This window comes from Notothenia rossii, assembly GCF_949606895.1.
Source record: "Notothenia rossii genome assembly, chromosome: 3".
Lineage (NCBI taxonomy): Eukaryota > Metazoa > Chordata > Actinopteri > Perciformes > Nototheniidae > Notothenia > Notothenia rossii.
Window position 1 is genome coordinate 31,255,281 of NC_136901.1, and position 20,441 is coordinate 31,275,721.

The 20,441-nt window shown below is 37.5% G+C and overlaps 1 protein-coding gene across 3 annotated transcripts; it reads right to left on the reverse strand.

The window, feature by feature from the left end:
• Window positions 1-318: 318 nt before the first annotated feature.
• LOC307031236 (uncharacterized protein) lies at window positions 319-8,489 on the reverse strand. Of its 3 annotated transcripts, XM_079668151.1 has the most exons (10): window positions 8,188-8,487; window positions 3,749-6,225; window positions 3,044-3,178; window positions 2,768-2,902; window positions 2,332-2,400; window positions 2,133-2,227; window positions 1,719-1,845; window positions 1,106-1,223; window positions 913-989; window positions 319-478 (listed from the first exon to the last, which is right to left on the reverse strand). In XM_079668151.1, the coding sequence occupies exons 1-10, from the start codon at window positions 8,429-8,431 to the stop codon at window positions 368-370; spliced, it is 3,588 nt and encodes a 1,195-aa protein (XP_079524277.1). In that variant the 5' UTR covers window positions 8,432-8,487; the 3' UTR covers window positions 319-367. The 3 variants fall into 3 exon arrangements, with proteins under 3 accessions (XP_079524277.1, XP_079524278.1, XP_079524279.1); XM_079668152.1 differs by lacking the exon at window positions 2,332-2,400 and having other exon boundaries at window positions 8,188-8,489; XM_079668153.1 differs by lacking the exon at window positions 3,749-6,225 and having other exon boundaries at window positions 8,188-8,485.
• Window positions 8,490-20,441: the final 11,952 nt, after the last annotated feature.

A 20,441-nucleotide genomic window follows, 5' to 3' on the forward strand; every position in this document is an offset into this window, starting at 1 on the left:
CTCAAAATCAGTGCTGGGCCAAAGAACTACACTGGCTGAATAGGACACACCTCTTTTTATTGCATTTTAACCCACTAAATACTTTTATATTAATAATTTTATGTGAAAATTAGCTTATTTCTTCAATAACTAGTGACTCAAAATCACTTTATTAATTGAATACTAGTCTGTACACAATAGAAACAGCTCTTTATATCGGATAATATTACATCCTCTATTTAATATTCATATTTCTATTACAAATTCAGGGTTTTTTCTATAGCTTCCCTGTCATGTGACCCAGTGATTAATGATCAGAAAGTAATACAAACAAGGCTACACAGGACACATGTTTTACTAATCGTCATCATTGAGCACATTTCAAGTATTACTTGCACAAAGGACATTTCCAATATCCTGTCTCTGCCTTTTTAAGGTCTCTGCTGTCCATTGCCAGACACTGGGCATGGTACCATCGTTCGCAGTCATCACACTGAACCTGTTGAAGTGAAAGAAATAATGTATTTATAATATATTTGTACCTTAGATTACCATTCAGTTGTCTTAATACTCAAGTGTTAGTGAGGAATCAGCTGACACAATCATCTACTCCTTAAAACCCACTCCCTGTGTTTTAACATGCTCTATTGTTTTGTTTTATTTTTTTTGTTTTATTGTTCTGTCTTTTACATTTTTTGATTTAAGTATTCCAGTAGTGAGTGTTGCATTTTTTAAATGTATTGTATTTAGTTGTTTAAAATTAAATGTGTTTTAGGTTGACTTTTAAAATCTGTCCAGGGACTACAGATGAAAAATAGCCTCTTGGCTAACTCTGGCATATTTACAGAAATGTTCATTAATGTGCACTGTCCCTGTTAAATAAATAAATAAATGTAGACATCACAATTACACATTTTCTTCACAACAGCTCACCCAGTCTGTGATGGGAGATCCAGATCCTGGAGGCCTTAAGGCAGCACACATAGCACAATAAGTGTGCTCATCAAAGACTGAAACAAGATAACAATACATGTATGTCAGCTTCTATATAAATACATATATATATATATATATATATACATACAGACACCCATATATACATATACATATATTCATATTTATTTACCTGATGCCTCAAGGATTTCGAGAGCCAGTTCTCTCCTCTCCTGTGTCATGTATTTCTTTGAACACTCGAAATTCACATTCGGGATCAGAGGGAAGGATTCCATGACTGCCTTTGCCATCTAAACAAACAACACTTATGTTATGGAGGGTTTTTCTTCTTTATTGTATAGTAATACAGATACAGACAAAAACATGAGACACATTATAGAAAACATCCACCCTTGACTAGAATGCCTCCCAAAACCTTTGATTATTGATATAGACCGGTCCTATTATTGGAATTTTGAGATATTCAGAAGCAAAGTTTTGTCAATTAAACTTTCTGTGTTCAAGTGAATACTAATTTAAGTTCAACAATGTTGTGTCATAATCCAATTGTTGTCAGTTGTGAAAAATACAATAAACAACAACATGATATCGGCATTATACTATATATTGTCCATTGGCCAACCTGCCTGCTAAATATTATGGGGATCAGCATCGGCCTTTAAAAAACCTTTATCGGTCAACCACTACTTTTGACAGCTTTTTTAAATCCGTCCTTGCATTAAACTGTCTTTCACATTAAAAACTCTGCTTGTTAACTGGATGAAAACAGAATCTCTTCAGCTCACCTTCACAACAACGACACCACAGCTACATCCATCCTTTTGAAGTGGGTGACCCATAACGCCTCCCTTCCACTTAACATCCACCCAGTCTGTTATGCTGTGGCGTGTCCTCCTCATCCTGAAGTACTCCCTGAGAAAGGATAATGTCAACACACTTTACATTTCTAATTATGTGGCTCCTAAAGATAATGTAACAGAAATTCATACTGTTTGTATTCACCATATGACCATTTATTTGTATAAGGGGCAGCCACAGGTCAGCTATAGATATCACTGTCTGAACACAGACTGTATCAGACTGTTGAAAATGCTTTCAATGCTGTCTGTGAGTATGAATGTAACTAAATGTGACACATTTTTTACGTTTAAATATAGTTTTTCCTTGAATTTTCAAATATCTATTGAATTTTGATTTACTGTATTCTTTTGGCAGCATGTTCGGAGTCATCAAGCTCTTCGATGCTTTGAGCTGGATCCACCAGGAATACGGTGCTGGTTTTGGCATGAATGTACTGTGAAAAAGTAAAAGCACTTTTCATCAAAAAATATTTTTGGTTTCACCATGTAAGTCTTGTGCTTTAACAGAAATAATACAATAACAAAAATAATTACAAACCAGCAACTTCCAGTGGTTGTTGTTGACAAGTACAAAGGACAGGACAGCTTCATAGTTGTCAAATTTTACCTATAATGCCATCAAATAAAGGATTAAAACAAACTTGAAGGCTAAGGTAAAAATAACAACAACATTAGTCTGACAATTATGTTCTTGTGCCATTCATTTGTCGTGCTTAAAACAAGTGTTGGTATGGAAATTCAAAAGTAAGTAGATTTATCAGGTGATTTAACTAATGACTATAGTTTCAGAGAGGATACAGTAAAATAATCTCAGTTAATTTCCTATTTAAGATCTCAGCCAATGCTTCACTCCATGTACCTAATGGGTGAGTGTGAGCCCACATATCAAATCCACACCTACTTCCCCCTAAAGTATCACCATGCACAAACACAACACACCACACACATAAACATACACAGACCACACACATTACCTTTGGTAAACTGTGAGATGTTAGCTGAGTTCTGTCCCCGAACAAAATGACACCTGCTGTGTAGTGATTTAGCAAGTACATTTTGTTCACAACGCCGAATTTGTCGGCAGCAACATGAAACACGCCTTCAATTACCTGGCAAAAAAAATCATAACAATTTGCCAATTAATGCATATTCCTCAGATACTTTTTGGGCAGAAATCGTTAAATGCTAGATAAAGAAAATGACACAGTGTAGAGTGAAACTTCAGACACTTGAAACATGTAGTAACATACCTCCCCTGTCAACCACTGGTGGGGTCGAAGTGAGCATAGCTCACAGTGGCGGATAAGTAAGATGCGTCCTTTCATCTGTGAGGGGAGCACTGCCACGACCACCTCGGTGTCCTTTTTTTTCCACAGCCAGGTCAACTAAGTCAAGATTGAGGGGAAATAGATGCATTCTGTTTAATATGGACACTTGAGGAATCTTTTAACCCTCCGGTATCACTCTGGACATTTTTGTCCCGAATGACTAATTAGGGTAGCGCATTTGAATGATACCAGAGGGTTAACAATCTTGAATGTTTGGGTGGAGGCCTTGTTTTTGTATGCACCATCAAAGCTACATACACAAAATATAATTAAACTGTCCATGTGTATGCATTTAACCTCAGTCCCTTTTAGAGTTTTCACTAAATGACATTAAACAGGCTGCTCAGGAACAGAAACTGTAATTGCAGTTTAAAGTCTGATTTAGAAATCTAGTTTCTGTTATAAGTTTGTATGCTGTATTTACATTTTTCATCTTCATATTCTCCCCCTACAACATGCACCTAATCATATTGGGTTATAATACTTCATGTCCTTTGTCCTTCACCTCACTCACCAATTTAGTCCATGCTTTACTTTCTGACAATATTTACTTATTCCATTGTTACAATGAAAATGCTGGAGAACAATTTACACACTCTGAACATAGTAAGTCTTAGAGAAACTCACATTTCCCTGTGCATATTTTTCCTGTTGGTCCACTTTTCTTTTCTTCACCTTTGTGGCAGGTGGGCTCTTGGGGTTGGGTAGTGTTTTTGGTGGATTGAAGTACTTGGACTTGGGCTTGGTGTGACCAGCAGAACTTTCCCGCTTGTTCCACTGTTCCTCGTGGTCATCATCTGGCCTGCTAGGATGTCCAAAGTTTTTGTCCAGAATATGCATTGGCAGATTGTGTTGCTGAATGTGCTCTATATATCTTCCTTGTATTGAGGCATACATTTTGGAGACAAACTCAGCTGGTCTCAGGTACTTTTTTTTTAAAAGGATGGAGTGTTTGACCAACCCAAACCAGAGCTCAACATGGCAGTTGGTATCCCTGGTTTTATGACTTCCATCTTTTTTAGAGGTACCTTTTCTATGTCGCGACAGATCCCCAAGCAACAAACCACTCCACAATGGGAAGATCCCCATGTAGTTTTTTAACAGTGCATCAATGGCACCAGGACAGAGGTAGTCGTTTTTTACATGAACAGCATCGTCAGAGAGAATGTCACACTCTGCTTGGTCCCGTCTGACTTGAAAAGCTTGTGTAAAAGGGGACTTTCCAATAATGTTATGAGCATTTTTTTCCATTTTGCTTTCCTCCTCTCCCATTACATGTCCACTTTCCTCCAGTTTCACGTCCCGAGTTTGCAAAATGCACTTGTCGAGGTACATTTTGCTCTGTTTCACCAAATTAGTGTACTCCTCTGCATCAAAAAGCACACACATATGATAAAAAACATCAAAGGCTTCCTGCATACTTGTGCAGTTCAGGATGTACGCGAAACAGAATGTTGCATATTCCTGTGTGCCTCTGTCTACAGTTTTTTTTCCAAATGCTTGTGACACAGCCTTCATGATATGAGCAGAGCACAGATGCAGCACAGTGAAGTTAGGAATCAGTTCAGTTTGTCCAGACACTATTTCAAATGCTCTGTCAAGGTACACTGACATATTTTCCCTGTTAAAAGACAGAAGCACACTGTTTATCAGAGCCCAACTATAATCTGTCTCAACCTGTGCTATCTTTCTTTTTGTTGTGTAAGACAACTTTCTCTTAAATTCCATGAGCCAATGGGAAATAGATGGAATGGAATGGCTATTGGTGATCAGTTCTGTGACAGGCAAGGGAGGCTTATCCTTACCCATTCCGGGCAAAACCAAAGCATAATACAAGACCCGCTTATTTTGATCAGGAATTTTCTGTATCACGCTGCCTGTGGCATCAAGGTAGAGGGCCGTAGGTGTTGGCTTTTTCAAGTGCTCAGTCAATATCTTTATTCCAGCATCTGTGTATAAATGCACAGCAAACGGATCAATTTGTAGGTGCTGAAGATAGCCTTTTGATGATGCATGACTGCTGCTCTCTTTGATTATTTTTTGAGTCAACATGAGTTCAAGCATCATGTCATCGTGGAGCCTTGCACTTTTCTTCACTTCAGAGGATATTTTCTTTAATACGTCTTTGGTGAGGCTTCTGCTTATGTTACCAGCCATTATTTCCTCTACTGGTGTCTGTCTCAACATAGTGTAATAATAATTGCTGACACCACTGGTTAAGGCTTTGGAAATTGTTCCTCTTCTCGTGTATTTTGCTGGTCTAAATCGCCTTTGATTTTTATGGTGTATAACTTCACCAATGCGCATGACTTTAAAAAATATTTTTTTATCCGTTGATTTTGGCCTGTTCTTTTTTGAGAAACTGTAGACAGCGTTGCATCCATTAAATGTGCATTTTGCAGAGGCACAGAAAAATGGCGAATTCTTTTTACGGCTATCATTTGTCTTAACATGCTGGTATTTGAAAGCAAGTGTGCAGCATGGATTATTTTTCAAAAATTCCTGATAAAATGTATCAGTCCAGGGGGGACGGAGTTTTTTTTTGCAATGTTTAGGTTTAATTTTGTTCCATTGTTTTCTTGTCATGGCAATTTTGAACTTTTTTGGCCCTGCTTTGCACTTTCTGTTCATTTTTGTTGTCATTTTGGCGGCTGTCTCTGTACTTTGTTGGTCTGACTCTTCTGTGTCTATCTCAGACTGTGGCTGTGCGTTACTTATTTCCCTGTCATCCTGACTTGTGTCCTCGTCTTTCTCACCTGTAGGTGCGCTGTAAGACTGTTTTTCTTCATCGTTCTTATCTTCATCTTTCCCCACAGGCTCTGTCCCTGTTTTTCGTTTGTTTCTTTTTCTTTTTTTATCCTTTTCTGGCCCTTTCTTGTCCTTGCCTCTTTGTCCCTTTCTGTTCATTGTTGTTGTCGTTTTGGTGTCTGTCTCTGTACTTTGTTGGTCTGACTCTTCTGTGTCTATCTCAGACTGTGGCTGTGCGTTACTTATTTCCTTTTCATCCTGACTTGTGTCCTCGTCTTCCTCACCCGTAGGTGCGCTGTAAGACTGTTTCTTGATACTGTGCTGTCCATCTCTCCCTCTTTCACTGACATATTTTCCTAAATACAAACATTACAAAAGTAAAAAATCTCATTTAACTACTGTATCTCTTATTGCATGACTACAATGCAACTTTAAGCAATCTGCCATCCTTGGGTCAATTATAGTAAATTATGTTAACATCCTACTGTGATGGCTGTAGTATTTAATTAAATAAGAACATTAACCCTTATGCCTCCCTAATGAAATGTATTATCCAGGCTACTGTTTAATTTTGCGAGCATTCTGATTGTGTTAAGAATATGACACGGCATTTGGTAAAGATGTTAGTGTTTTGGAAACATGTTCTTAATAATGTGTAATCAAAATAGTGACTTTCAAATCCCTAGCGAAAAAAATAAAAGTGAATGAACATTTGATAATTATGATCAGCACTGAATTGGGTTAAAAAATGTAAGTAATTGAAAGTGGAACAACATTATTAACATAGCCTATAATATCTTTATTACAGTATTTTTAGATGCAGACATTTTTGTCGTTAGTGTTTTCAGAGTAATGTTTTTAAAAAGGGATTCACAAGGGTTAAGCTTCAACTTAAAAGCCTCTGGGGCAGAGTCCTGCATGGGTCCAGTTTTGCAAATCTGCAACCACCCGAACCCTCTCAGCTCAGTAGCAACTGCGAACCGACCCGTTACACGCAATTATCTTCAAGTCAAATCTGGACCCGACCTGATGATATAAGACCCACGACCCGACCCGTTGTGAATTTTTGGGGGGGCTAGTGGAGTACTTCGTGACCACAGAGCGTGAACGTTGTGATCAGCTGTTTTAGCGCAGTTCTCCAGTGAGTCTCCCTCCGCAGCCGGTTGGCGTAGTTTTTGGCACAATTCCGTTGTACAGACCGACGTTAACATTAGCCCCGTCTGTGCACACGGAGACCGACTCTGTCGTCCGGTGATCGAACCGCCTTCTGGAAAAGCTTCACAAGTACCACGGTACGCAAATGCGCTTTGTGACACAAGTGACGGTACGCAATTCAGATTGTTTCCGCGCATGCGTACCTGCGTACCAGTTATGTGCACCCCTGGAAATGGGCCTACGTGTATGTTTTGCCCGTTACCAGACCCGGCGTCATGGGCGAGCCCCATGGGGCCGGGCCCGCCCATCCAGGATTTGGGCCCGCAGTTTTAATCAGGGCTGAATACAACATTGTAATTGTTTTATTATTATGTTTATGGTTGTTATTTGTAGGGCTCTGTCCTAATATTTATTTTTGTTTTAAACTATGTTGAAAGATTAGTTTAATATCATTTTTTTAATTTTGCTATGAAATTCTGAATGAAATTCTGAATGAAAGGCTGCGCGCGAGACTGGTTTTTCGCTGGGTTGAGTCATGTGGGTGTTTGAGTGAGATGCGGCACAGCAGCCTGACAGTATACTCTTGCTAGGTTAGTTTGTCTATTATCATTTATATTTATCTGCAACAATGGATATCAGGAAGTGGTTCATGAAAGGAATATGGCAACTCAGAGAAATTGACTCTCAATCAATCAATCAATCAATCAATGTTTATTTATATAGCCCAATATCACAAATGTTACATTTGTCTCAGTGGACTTCACAGTTTGTACAGAATATCAGTATATATCAGTATGACAAGCCGGCTCTCTCACAAACTCCGGTTCTGTGCGCAAACAGACCGCTGCACACGCTATCTGCCCCTCGCTCAATCTCTCTCTCTCTCTCTCCCCCTTCTCTTTATCGCTCAACCTCACTCCACCCTGTGTACGCTCCTCAAGTTTGCCTGCGTGCTTGCTTAAGTCCCCACCCCCGTTGACAATTCAGATTTCCCGGGAAATGTAAGTTTCGGGGTGGGCCCGCCCTGGCAAATCAAATGCCCGCCCAGAGACGTATGTCTGCCGCCGGGTCTGCCCGTTACACAACTATTTTGCGGGTTATCCGCCGGGTATCCGAGGCGGGACTCTGCTCTGGGGCTCATCAAAATTATTTTTTAACAGTACCTGCTTGAAGCACCTCAGTCCGGACTCCACGTCGGTCTTCACCCCAGATGACCCTCAACCACTTAAGATGCTCTTTCTTATTACCTTTAAACACTGTAAGTGTAACTGAGGACCACTGCTCAGTTGTAACATTAACTTCACTAAAACCATGAGAAATTAAAGACCTGGTGATGAAATCTCTACCTCCTGCTTGTTGCCACAGGTCTAAAGCTTTCTTTGTCTTGCCTTTTTTGAAGCGCACCATTTTTAGATCAAACAATGTGATCTGGTTTCCAAAATATCTTCTTCGTGTTCTTCTTCTTCTTCTTCTTCTTCTTCTTCTTCTTCTTCTTCTTCTTCTTCTTCTTCTTCTTCTCTCGATGTTTGGCGTATTGCAAACAACTTTAAAGGTGCATACCGCCACCTGTACATGAGTGTGAATCATCATATCATGTCTTAACCATGGTCTTAACTCATGGACGTATCTATGATCTAATCAAAAAATCTATATAAATAAATCAACAAAAATGATATGATACATTATTTGTTCAACCTCACACTCAATGGCGTTGGCTAATTTTCTGTGAAGAACTTATATCAAAACACATTTAAAATGACCACCCACTGTACTACACATTTATATTACAAACAGGAGGTTCGGGGCTAACACGAATGTGGAAATTGTGTGTGTGTGTGTGTGTGTGTGTGTGTGTGTGTGTGTGTGTGTGTGTGTGTCTTATCACAACTGATCAAGATGGCCAAATTATGCTCTGCTCAGAGGGCCTTGCAAATGATTTTGGAAGAGAGAGAACCATTTGACGATGATGTAGAGGAAGAGGAAGGTGTATCAGAATGTGTCCGACAGTGACTTTGAAGAACAGGATTAGATTGAGCATCAGCTAGTTACAAAAAAAAGACGAGCAACAGGACCAGCCGGTCAGCGGGCAAAACAACAAGTAGCACTTTAATTCATGAATCAAGGTTCAAGGTTTTTATTTGTCATACGAACATAGCTACAGTGTGGTTATGACGATGAACATCTTAGGTCACAGGATCCTCCATTGAAGCAATAAGGTAATTTTTCCATCAAAATATTAATATAAAAATATTTAAAGTATTAAAATGCAATAAAAAGAGGTGTGCCCGATGCAGCCAGTGTAGTTCTTTGACCCAATATTGATTTTGAGCGATTAGGTCACATGACCTGGAAGGTATTGAAGAAATAAGCTAATTTTTCCATCAAAATACTAATATAAAAATATTTAGACTATTAAAATGCAATAAAAAGAGGTGTGTCCTATGCAGCCAGTGTAGTTCTTTGACCCAGCACTGATTTTGAGTGAATCGGTCACATGACCTGGAAGGTATTGAAGAAATAAGCTCATTTTTCCATCAAAATATTAATATAAAATATTTAGAGTGTTAAAATGCAATAAAAAGAGGTGTGTCCTATGCAGCCAGTGTAGTTATTTGACCCAACATTGATTTTGAGTGATTAGGTCACATTACCTGGAAGGTATTGAAGAAATAAGGTAATTTTTCCATTAAATTATTAATATAAAATATTTAGAGTGTTAAAATGCAATAAAAAGAGGTGTGTCCTATGCAGCCAGTGTAGTTCTTTGACCCAACATTGATTTTCAGTGATTAGGTCACATGACCTGGAAGGTATTGAAGAAATAAGCTCATTTTCCCATCAAAATACTAATATAAAAATATTTAGACTATTAAAATGCAATAAAAAGAGGTGTGTCCTATGCAGCCAGTGTAGTTCTTTGACCCAGCACTGATTTTCAGTGAATCGGTCACATGACCTGGAAGTTATTGAAGAAATAAGCTAATTTTTGCATCAAAGTATTAATATACAAATTATTTAAGTATTAAAATGCAATAAAAAGAGGTGTGTCCTATGCAGCCAGTGTAGTTCTTTGACCCAACATTGATTTTGAGTGATTAGGTCACATGACCTGGAAGGTATTGAAGAAATAAGGTAATTTTTCCATTAAAATATTAATATAAAATATTTAGAGTGTTAAAATGCAATAAAAAGAGGTGTGTCCTATGCAGCCAGTGTAGTTCTTTGACCCAACATTGATTTGCAGTGATTAGGTCACATGACCTGGAAGGTATTGAAGAAATAAGCTCATTTTCCCATCAAAATACTAATATAAAAATATTTAGACTATTAAAATGCAATAAAAAGAGGTGTGTCCTATGCAGCCAGTGTAGTTCTTTGACCCAGCACTGATTTTCAGTGAATCGGTCACATGACCTGGAAGTTATTGAAGAAATAAGCTAATTTTTGCATCAAAGTATTAATATACAAATTATTTAAGTATTAAAATGCAATAAAAAGAGGTGTGTCCTATTCAACCAGTGTAGTTCTTTGGCCCAGCATTGATTTTGAGTGATTAGGTCACATGACCTGGAAGGTATTGAAGAAATAAGCTCAATTTTGCATTCAAATATTAATATAAAAATATTTTAAGTATTAAAATGGAATAAAAAGAGGTGTGTCCTATTCAGCCAGTGTAGTTCTTTGACCCAACATTGATTTTGAGTGAATCGGTCACATGACCTGGAAGGTATTGAAGAAATAAGCTCATTTTTGCATCAAAATATTAATATACAAATTATTTAAGTATTAAAATGCAATAAAAAGAGGTGTGTCCTATTCAGCCAGTGTAGTTCTTTGGCCCAGCATTGATTTTGAGTGATTAGGTCACATGACCTGGAAGGTATTGAAGAAATAAGCTCAATTTCGCATTAAAATATTAATATAAAAATATTTTAAGTATTAAAATGCAATAAAAAGAGGTGTGTCCTATTTAGCCAGTGTAGTTCTTTGACACAACATTGATTTTGAGTGGATCGGTCACATGACCAGGAAGGTATTGAAGAAATAAGCTAATTTTTCCATCAAAATATTAATATAAAATATTTAGAGTGTTAAAATGCAATAAAAAGAGGTGTGTCCTATGCAGCCAGTGTAGTTCTTTGACCCAACATTGATTTTGAGTGATTAGGTCACATGACCTGGAAGGTATTGAAGAAATAAGCTCATTTTTCCATCAAAATACTAATATAAAAATATTTAGACTATTAAAATGCAATAAAAAGAGGTGTGTCCTATGCAGCCAGTGTAGTTCTTTGACCCAGCACTGATTTTGAGTGAATCGGTCACATGACCTGGAAGGTATTGAAGAAATAAGCTAATTTTTCCATCAAAATATTAATAAAAAATATTTAGAGTGTTAAAATGCAATAAAAAGAGGTGTGTCCTATGCGGCCAGTGTAGTTCTTTGACCCAACATTGATTTTGAGTGATTAGGTCACATGACCTGGAAGGTATTGAAGAAATAAGCTCATTTTTCCATTAAAATATTAATATAAAATATTTAGTGTTAAAATGCAATAAAAAGAGGTGTGTCCTATGCAGCCAGTGTAGTTCTTTGACCCAGCACTGATTTTGAGTGCATCGGTCACATGACCTGGAAGGTATTGAAGAAATAAGCTCATTTTTCCATCAAAGTATTAATATACAAATTATTTAAGTATTAAAATGCAATAAAAAGAGGTGTGTCCTATTCAACCAGTGTAGTTCTTTGGCCCAGCATTGATTTTGAGTGATTAGGTCACATGACCTGGAAGGTATTGAAGAAATAAGCTCAATTTTGCATTCAAATATTAATATAAAAATATTTTAAGTATTAAAATGGAATAAAAAGAGGTGTGTCCTATTCAGCCAGTGTAGTTCTTTGACCCAACATTGATTTTGAGTGAATCGGTCACATGACCTGGAAGGTATTGAAGAAATAAGCTCATTTTTGCATCAAAATATTAATATACAAATTATTTAAGTATTAAAATGCAATAAAAAGAGGTGTGTCCTATTCAGCCAGTGTAGTTCTTTGGCCCAGCATTGATTTTGAGTGATTAGGTCACATGACCTGGAAGGTATTGAAGAAATAAGCTCAATTTCGCATTCAAATATTAATATAAAAATATGTTAAGTATTAAAATGCAATAAAAAGAGGTGTGTCCTATTTAGCCAGTGTAGTTCTTTGACACAACATTGATTTTGAGTGGATCGGTCACATGACCAGGAAGGTATTGAAGAAATAAGCTAATTTTTCCATCAAAATATTAATATAAAATATTTAGAGTGTTAAAATGCAATAAAAAGAGGTGTGTCCTATGCAGCCAGTGTAGTTCTTTGACCCAACATTGATTTTGAGTGATTAGGTCACATGACCTGGAAGGTATTGAAGAAATAAGCTCATTTTTCCATCAAAATACTAATATAAAAATATTTAGACTATTAAAATGCAATAAAAAGAGGTGTGTCCTATGCAGCCAGTGTAGTTCTTTGACCCAGCACTGATTTTGAGTGAATCGGTCACATGACCTGGAAGGTATTGAAGAAATAAGCTAATTTTTCCATCAAAATATTAATAAAAAATATTTAGAGTGTTAAAATGCAATAAAAAGAGGTGTGTCCTATGCGGCCAGTGTAGTTCTTTGACCCAACATTGATTTTGAGTGATTAGGTCACATGACCTGGAAGGTATTGAAGAAATAAGCTCATTTTTCCATTAAAATATTAATATAAAATATTTAGTGTTAAAATGCAATAAAAAGAGGTGTGTCCTATGCAGCCAGTGTAGTTCTTTGACCCAGCACTGATTTTGAGTGCATCGGTCACATGACCTGGAAGGTATTGAAGAAATAAGCTCATTTTTCCATCAAAATATTAATAAAAAATATTTAGAGTGTTAAAATGCAATAAAAAGAGGTGTGTCCTATGCGGCCAGTGTAGTTCTTTGACCCAGCATTGATTTTGAGTGATTAGTTCGCATGACCTGGAAGTTATTGAAGAAATAAGCAAATGTTTCCATCAAAAATATTAATAAAACCTATTTAAAGTATTAAAATGCAAATGCAATAAAAAGAGGTTTGTTCAATAAATGTATGCACTAGGGTGAATTTGCTTCACATTCACACGATCGAGAAGCTGTCGATTTATTAAAAAGAACATTTTTCTTGTGTAATTGTAAATGTCATTTGTTGATGGTCCCTAAGTGAAAGCCTCGTTTCGCGGAGAAGATCTCCCCGTTAAACTGACGCTGCCGGCGTGTCCGGGAAACTGACGCTGCTGGCGGGTCCGCGAATGTCCGTCGAATATCCAACCTAAAACTAAATTCACCGCGGTGAACCCCGTTACATACCCCTTGCCTCTCGTGCTGTCGTTCCTCCAGCTGTTGCTGGACAGGAATTGCCTCATATTACGGTAAAAACATATGATGCTTCCATTTCATCTTGCCACGTAGGTTTGGTGTCAGCACGGTGTTTAGTCACCCGCTGACAAAACGTTTTATACGGGGAGCACAGAGACTCAGACCTGTGTCACGCGCTTTGGCGCCTCAATGGGTTTTGGCTTTAGTGTTACGCGCACTGAGTAAAGCTCCATTTGAACCTTTAGATCAGGTCCCCCTAAAGTTCTTGTCAGCCAAAGTAGCTCTGCTCTTGGCTCTGACATCAGCTAAAGGGGTGAGTGATTTGTCTGCTCTCTCTGTTGCTCCGTCATGTCTCCAGATCCAAGGAGATGGCAGCTCAGCTGTTTTTGCGCCCTAACCCGGTTTTTATGCCAAAGGTGATCACAAGCTCTTTTAGATCGAGAGTGATACCTTTGGAGGGCTTCTTTCCTCCTCCTCACACATCAGAGGAGGAAGCCACATCTCATCTCCTCTGTCCCGTGCGCGTGCTGACATGCTATATTGCACGCACGGCTTCTTTACGCAGTTCCATGCGTCTGTTTGTGCATTACAGAGAGCGCTCATTAGGACGAATAAGATTTGATGTATGACTGTTTCAAAGGCGTATGTCTCCTCTAGGGTGGATCCCCCGGAGAACATCAAAGCGCACGGCACCAGAGGAATTTCCTCCTCCACGGCGTTGCACGGAGGAATGACAGTGGAAGACGTTTGCACGGCTGCATCTTGGTCTTCCCCCTGTTATTTTATTCGTTTTTATTTGAGGGATGTCTCCCATTCCTCTCTAACACACTCAGTACTGAGTATCCTGTCAGAGTGAGTAATGCCGGGGACTCAACTGCGTGCCCTCTCTCCTGCCTGTCGGCACTTAGAGAGCTGCCCTTTCCCCCCTCTTTGATCGTTTTAACAAGTGGGACTTTGGTCTCTACTTTTTATAAACGACAGCCTACTGATATAGCCTACCTTCTTTCCCATATAGAGAATATTCGTTTTGTAATGCTATTTTCCCTGGGAATGTGATGCCCCTTTACGCATGGCAAAATGGGTTATTAATTGAGTAGGTGTGTTTTTGTGCTTCTGGTAACGGACGGACCAGTGGGGCGTGGACTACATCCTGCTTCGCCCTTAACCCAATAGCGATAGCCTTAGAGGGCGAAGCCTTATACGATATAGAACTGGGGTTATGTACTGTAACCCAGCTTCTATGAGTATAGGCGCAGCCCTCTAAGGTTCGGGCCCCACTGGCTCCGCGAATAGCTGAAGAAAAGCTGTTTGTGTGGGAGCAGATTGTAGGAACTACTTCCTATTTATACGGAAAGACCGTAGGTGGAGCCCACGTCATAGGTGGGCGTGGATTAAGTCTTTCAGTGCTGCACACGTGGAGTGGGATTACCCAATAGCGATAGCCTTAGAGGGCTGCGCCTATACTCATAGAAGCTGGGTAACCCCATTTGCACACATTACAATGGTTACATTTTATATATATTTTTATATATTATATATATTTTGTATATATATTTTTATATATTTTGAACACTAGATGGCGTAATGGGGCAACAGCATATCATTGATCTCACAGGTACAGGTGTGTGGTTTGGGACTGGGAAGAGCAAACTGTTTTGTGAGCGTAAAGCCGTGCATAAGCTGTTTTTCTTGAATGATTTCTGAAAAACAAAACTCTGGCAGCAGGAAGTATAAAAGAGGGAGACGATGCAAGCAGACATCTGATATTCAGTGTAGAGAGGTAATCACCAGTAATGTTGTTTAGTGATGTTACATGTGTTGTACTTTATGAGTTGCATTCTGCAAATAAACAATGTCACTGCTCCTGTGGCTCTCATCTCCCAAAGCTGGTTCATTTTTAAACATCATAGCACCAGTGCAAGTAGCTCGCTGTTGTGGGTGGGGGGTTGGGTTTGTTCAGGACATTAGTATATATTGTTAAAAGAGATGGAGAACCGACACCACACCTGGAAATAGGTGTAAAATGGCAATGCTTTACCTACCAATAACTTTAAGTTCACAGGTTCACTTAAGAGGCCATACCGTATTATGCAAATTTCTCAGGTTTATATTTGTATTTTGTGCCTCTACTGTCACATGTTTACTTTCTTTAATGTTCCAAAGGTGCTTTTTTTTTGTTTAGAAGTCTGAGTTTTGTAAGACCATTAACATACACAAAAAGAGTAACATACTACAGGAAAGGGAAAACCCCCAAAAACATACAATGGCCTCTTTAACTGAGGGACAGAGAAGCATTTCAAAATATAAATGTATTTTTATTAAATGTATTTACAGCTCAATAAAAGGTTGCCGAATGATGAGCTTAATAAAACACATAAACTGGAAGCATTCAGCTAAAATTATCTTTATGACTAAAATACATTTTAAATACATACTTAAAATCTAATACTAAGTTTATGTATGAGAAAACAAAACATAATCTATAATGGGCTGAAGCAATAACATGGGGAGGCAGGCTACATTGAGTGCACCTTGGGAGACACAAGTGCAGTCCTGGCAAACATAGCAAACCGGTTACTCCCTCGGGGCCCCCACCACAGCAAACAGTGAGGGTGACTAGCCCCCCAAAGTCAGTCACCCAACTAAAGTCAATAAATACCAACTGAAACAAAGTTATACAAAGCATCTTAGTTGTTTCCTAATACATTACATAATCTTGTGACAACAGCAGCAAGTGATCCTACAAAAAAGTATAATGAAGGTATAAATGGTTCACGATGAATGAAGGGTGCCAATTACATAGTTTATCATTCATTTGTCCATAGCAAGGATAGCCAAAACATCGTTTAAACAACGAAAAAGAGGAAAGCATCTCAGTACACATTTATTGCTAAACTTTAATTATTGACAACACATTGTATGCCACCATCCATTCTCAAACCCAACCAATAATCATATAAACACATTTTGCTATATATGTACTTCGATAAATACAAATTCCTGTAATGAAATACCATTATTTTTATTTTTTTCATTTCTTCCCAAAGGATTAAGACGGCACCTTGAATCTATTTGTATTTGTTGGTCATAACCTACTTTCATGCAGATGAATATCCATCAAGATTCACAGTTGGAGTGCACCAGAAACCTGTTTTGCAAGACAAAAGAGGGAGTATCTCGTGAAACTGAGCCAGGGCGGCTGTGGCTTGGGAGTAAACGATTTTGTTTCCCAATCAAGAGTCGGTTAATCAATCCCCAACATGTCAAAGTGTCGTTGGGCAAGATACTTAACCCCACATTGCTTCCCATTGTATTACAGTGTGTGAGTGTGTAGGATGTTAAATCACTCCTGATGGCACCCTGTATGGCAGCCTCTGCCTTTTAATTAATTAATGTTAATGGGTGCCCAACATGCAACCACTTTGTCATTTTTTCCTAATTAAAATGCGGGTGATATGTTCAACGTTTATTATGAATATTTTGTGTATGGCCAAAAGCCTTGTCAAGGTGATCTTGACATTTCATTACCAATTTCTAATCAATGAATTCCTCTATCCAAGTGGACATTTTCCTTATAACTGCATTAACCTTGTTGTGTTTATTTGAATTGGTGGTTTAGGGCATTTGATAATTATCTCGTCCTAAACCAGGCAAATAATATTCTGCCAAGAAATTATTTGTTAAGTTGGTCAAATAGGTAAGGCCCTAACAACCAGATGTTGTGGTGGTGACATAATTATCATGGTCCTAAGCTTAATTAAAGATGGTTTCCTGTTTTAATAAAACAAATACAAAAGGCCTTCATGTTATTCATTCATTCATATTGATTGTGAATTAATTTATTAATAATACACAGTATGACTAAGATGTCTGTATAGACATATATATTTAGGCTTAATGTTTCTGGGAAAATGTAAGGCCCACGTAACTCACATTAGTTATGACGCTTCCCAATTAACAGCGTCAGATGGAAATGAATGGAAACAATGATAAATTAAAAATATAATTTAAAAATGTGTTTCTTGCTGATAAACTCTCAGCCTTGATGACATTACACAATAATTCACAATTCTCCTTACTGCTTTTCCATTATAGTCTTTGAACTTTTAAATATAATAAAACAGATATTAAAATAGGTGTGTTTTACAAAAAGGTTTTATATTTAAAGTGACAAACGTTATTAAACTAAATTCCATGAAAATTAAACATTTAAACATTCTACTGACACTTAGGTGAAAACAAATAAATATCCATTCATCATTTATTAAATATAACAACATCATTCTGGATTCTGGATTGTTACTTAAGAATATTTCAAGTTGTTTTTTTATCTTGCATTTCTTACTGCTCCTTCAACACGTCACTATCAATCCATATGTGTTCGTCATAACCTACCATTACACTAGACTAGTACAACTTCCTTCAAACTTCCCATTGTTGGAATGCACCAGGAACTTTTTAAAAACAAATCACGCAAAAGAAAAGAAGGGTGTGTGATATAAAACTGAGCGAAGATGCTGACAGAGTGATAGTTGACATTGGGTGTTGTTTATCATGAGGTGTAACGGTGCTTGTATGCCTTAGCCAACTCCACAAGTTTTAGTTTGCATCCATGTCCGTCCAAAATGTAATGATTTAAAAATGAAATTCCCATGATTTTTTTCTGGAACGAAAATTTTTTTTTGTCAGTGACTTTGACCCTTGAGAAGCAAAGTGAACGTTTGTGTCAAAACCTCTGTATCAAGGTATGGTATTTTTAAAAATAGGTTTTTATCACATTTACCTTTAAGGACTTTAAATCATAGCCTACTGTACAACAAAGACAGATTTTTCTTAGAGAGAGGTTGATTGTTAAGAAGAAGACATTTTTGTTGGTTGGGGGAGGTATCTAAATTGACAATTGGTGTTACAGCAGTTTGTAATATTCTGATTGTTGAAGAATACTCTGTACCGCTTTGGGGCAGGAGGAGGTTGATTTTGTCGAGCTATCATTCTATCATTAAAAACCAACACACAATAAAAGGCTCAATAGAGCTGTTGCTCTCTTTTATTGCTGTTAAGAAACCTGGAATGTCTTTTTCTCTTCTATGAATAATGAGTAATAAGCTGCTCTCGCATTACGGGTCAGGCGTAGTCACAACGTATTTGATTTGCATAACAAAAGAAAGGAGTTTGAAACTTTGGTAATATACAGACAGGTTGACTGCTGAAATGATGTACCCTGTAATTGCGCTTTGTTATTGCTTTAAGGTGCAACAACATTTCAGACAAATTTCTGATCTATAAATAACGTAATTTGCAATTACATATCTGAACGATTTTTAGCCTGTTTTACATTGTGGCACTCTGAAAAACAAGCAACCTGGAGACAGATGTGATGTCAGACAAACTGAAGGTTTTATTTAAAATCCTTGGCCAAGAAGTAAAGGAAGATAAAGAATACAAGCAAATACAATTGTGCAGTCACATTGTATGTCAACATCCATTCTCCAGCAGAGATATTATCTGTCTCTATTTACCCTTGACACCAAGCAATCCTTCATCTAAAAATGAGACAATTCAATGACTCGTCATATGTTAGAACAATCTTAGCAAGACATCGTTTAATCACTGTCTACCACTTTTCAAACGCCTTTATCTCACACATCATAAAGAAAAAGTTATTCTTAATGTATTTGTTTTTGGCAGATAGCTTTGCATGTCTTTGTTATGTGACTATATTAGGGAGAGAATGACCTGAATAAAGGAGAGATATGCCAGGTCATACAACTTTAGCAGTTCACAGGAGGCAAAATGCCACCCATCCAACTACCAGTCCACACCACCTATTTCTGGTCCAATTGGGCCTTGAACCAGTGACCCTTCGTTACCCAAAGCAATTCCCTACAGACTGAGCAACTGCCACCCCAATACATAATACAATATATAAATTAGGTCAAAAATCCCCTAAGCATATCTTATTTGATGTGAGTGAGCCAGGTTGTTAGAGTATAGTTTACATATACTTATTATTAATAATATTGTGATCACATCTAGATAAACAAGTCTCGACATGAAAAACAATTTGTCGAGTGGTTTAAAGGAAAGTAGTGAAAATCAGAGCATGATTGTGGTTGTAGATACATTGAGCAAGCAATAACTCACCCTCGAGATTGCATAGAGAGGGGCAACCACATCTAAGAACATAATCTCTCAACAGAATACATTAAAACTGGGTGGAGCATGAGACTCTACTGTATTTTAATTCCTATGTGTGCCAAGCAATTTGCCAACAAGTTTTGTTTACCTGAAGTATTCAATAATAACAGTACTGCTGGGACATATATCATAAAGTTGTGCAGACGGAGCACATACAGTTAGTGCTTTACAAAAACAATGTCATCAGTGTAATTCAAAAACATAATCGGAGAGGCATTCACACAATGCTAGTGTTCCGCATAGAAGTGCCGCGCCGACTGTACTTCTGGGAAGTTAAAAAACAAAACATATAATAGCATACAACAATTAATCCATAATGTCTTTAATGGTTTACCATCATCTTTCAAAACGTGGCCACTGTAATTATGACATAGGTATTAAAGTACGTTAAAGAGTCGTGTGGTATCCTAACAGGTCACAAAGTTTCAAAAATAAACTTTTAATAAAATATATATACAATATATTGGACTGAAATGGATGTGGGAAGAAGAATAAAGGGAACATAATTATCACATATTCAATACAACAATGTCTATACTGTATCATACAATTGTCACACAACTGACACCAGAGAAGAATATAAGTAAATCAACCATATAAGAGTTACAGTTGTGTACTTGTAACTGTATTTTTCTAACCTGCTTATACATGTTTACTTCTATATATAACAATGTCATTTCCAATATTCAATCCATATTTTGTAAATAATTATGTAAGCCCATTCCTTTATTTTTGTTTTCTTGCATTTCTTCCTCCTTTAACACGTCACTTACCATTTATATATTTATTTGTTTGTCGTGGCGCACCTTCACACTTCACTCAACATTCACACATGTGGAA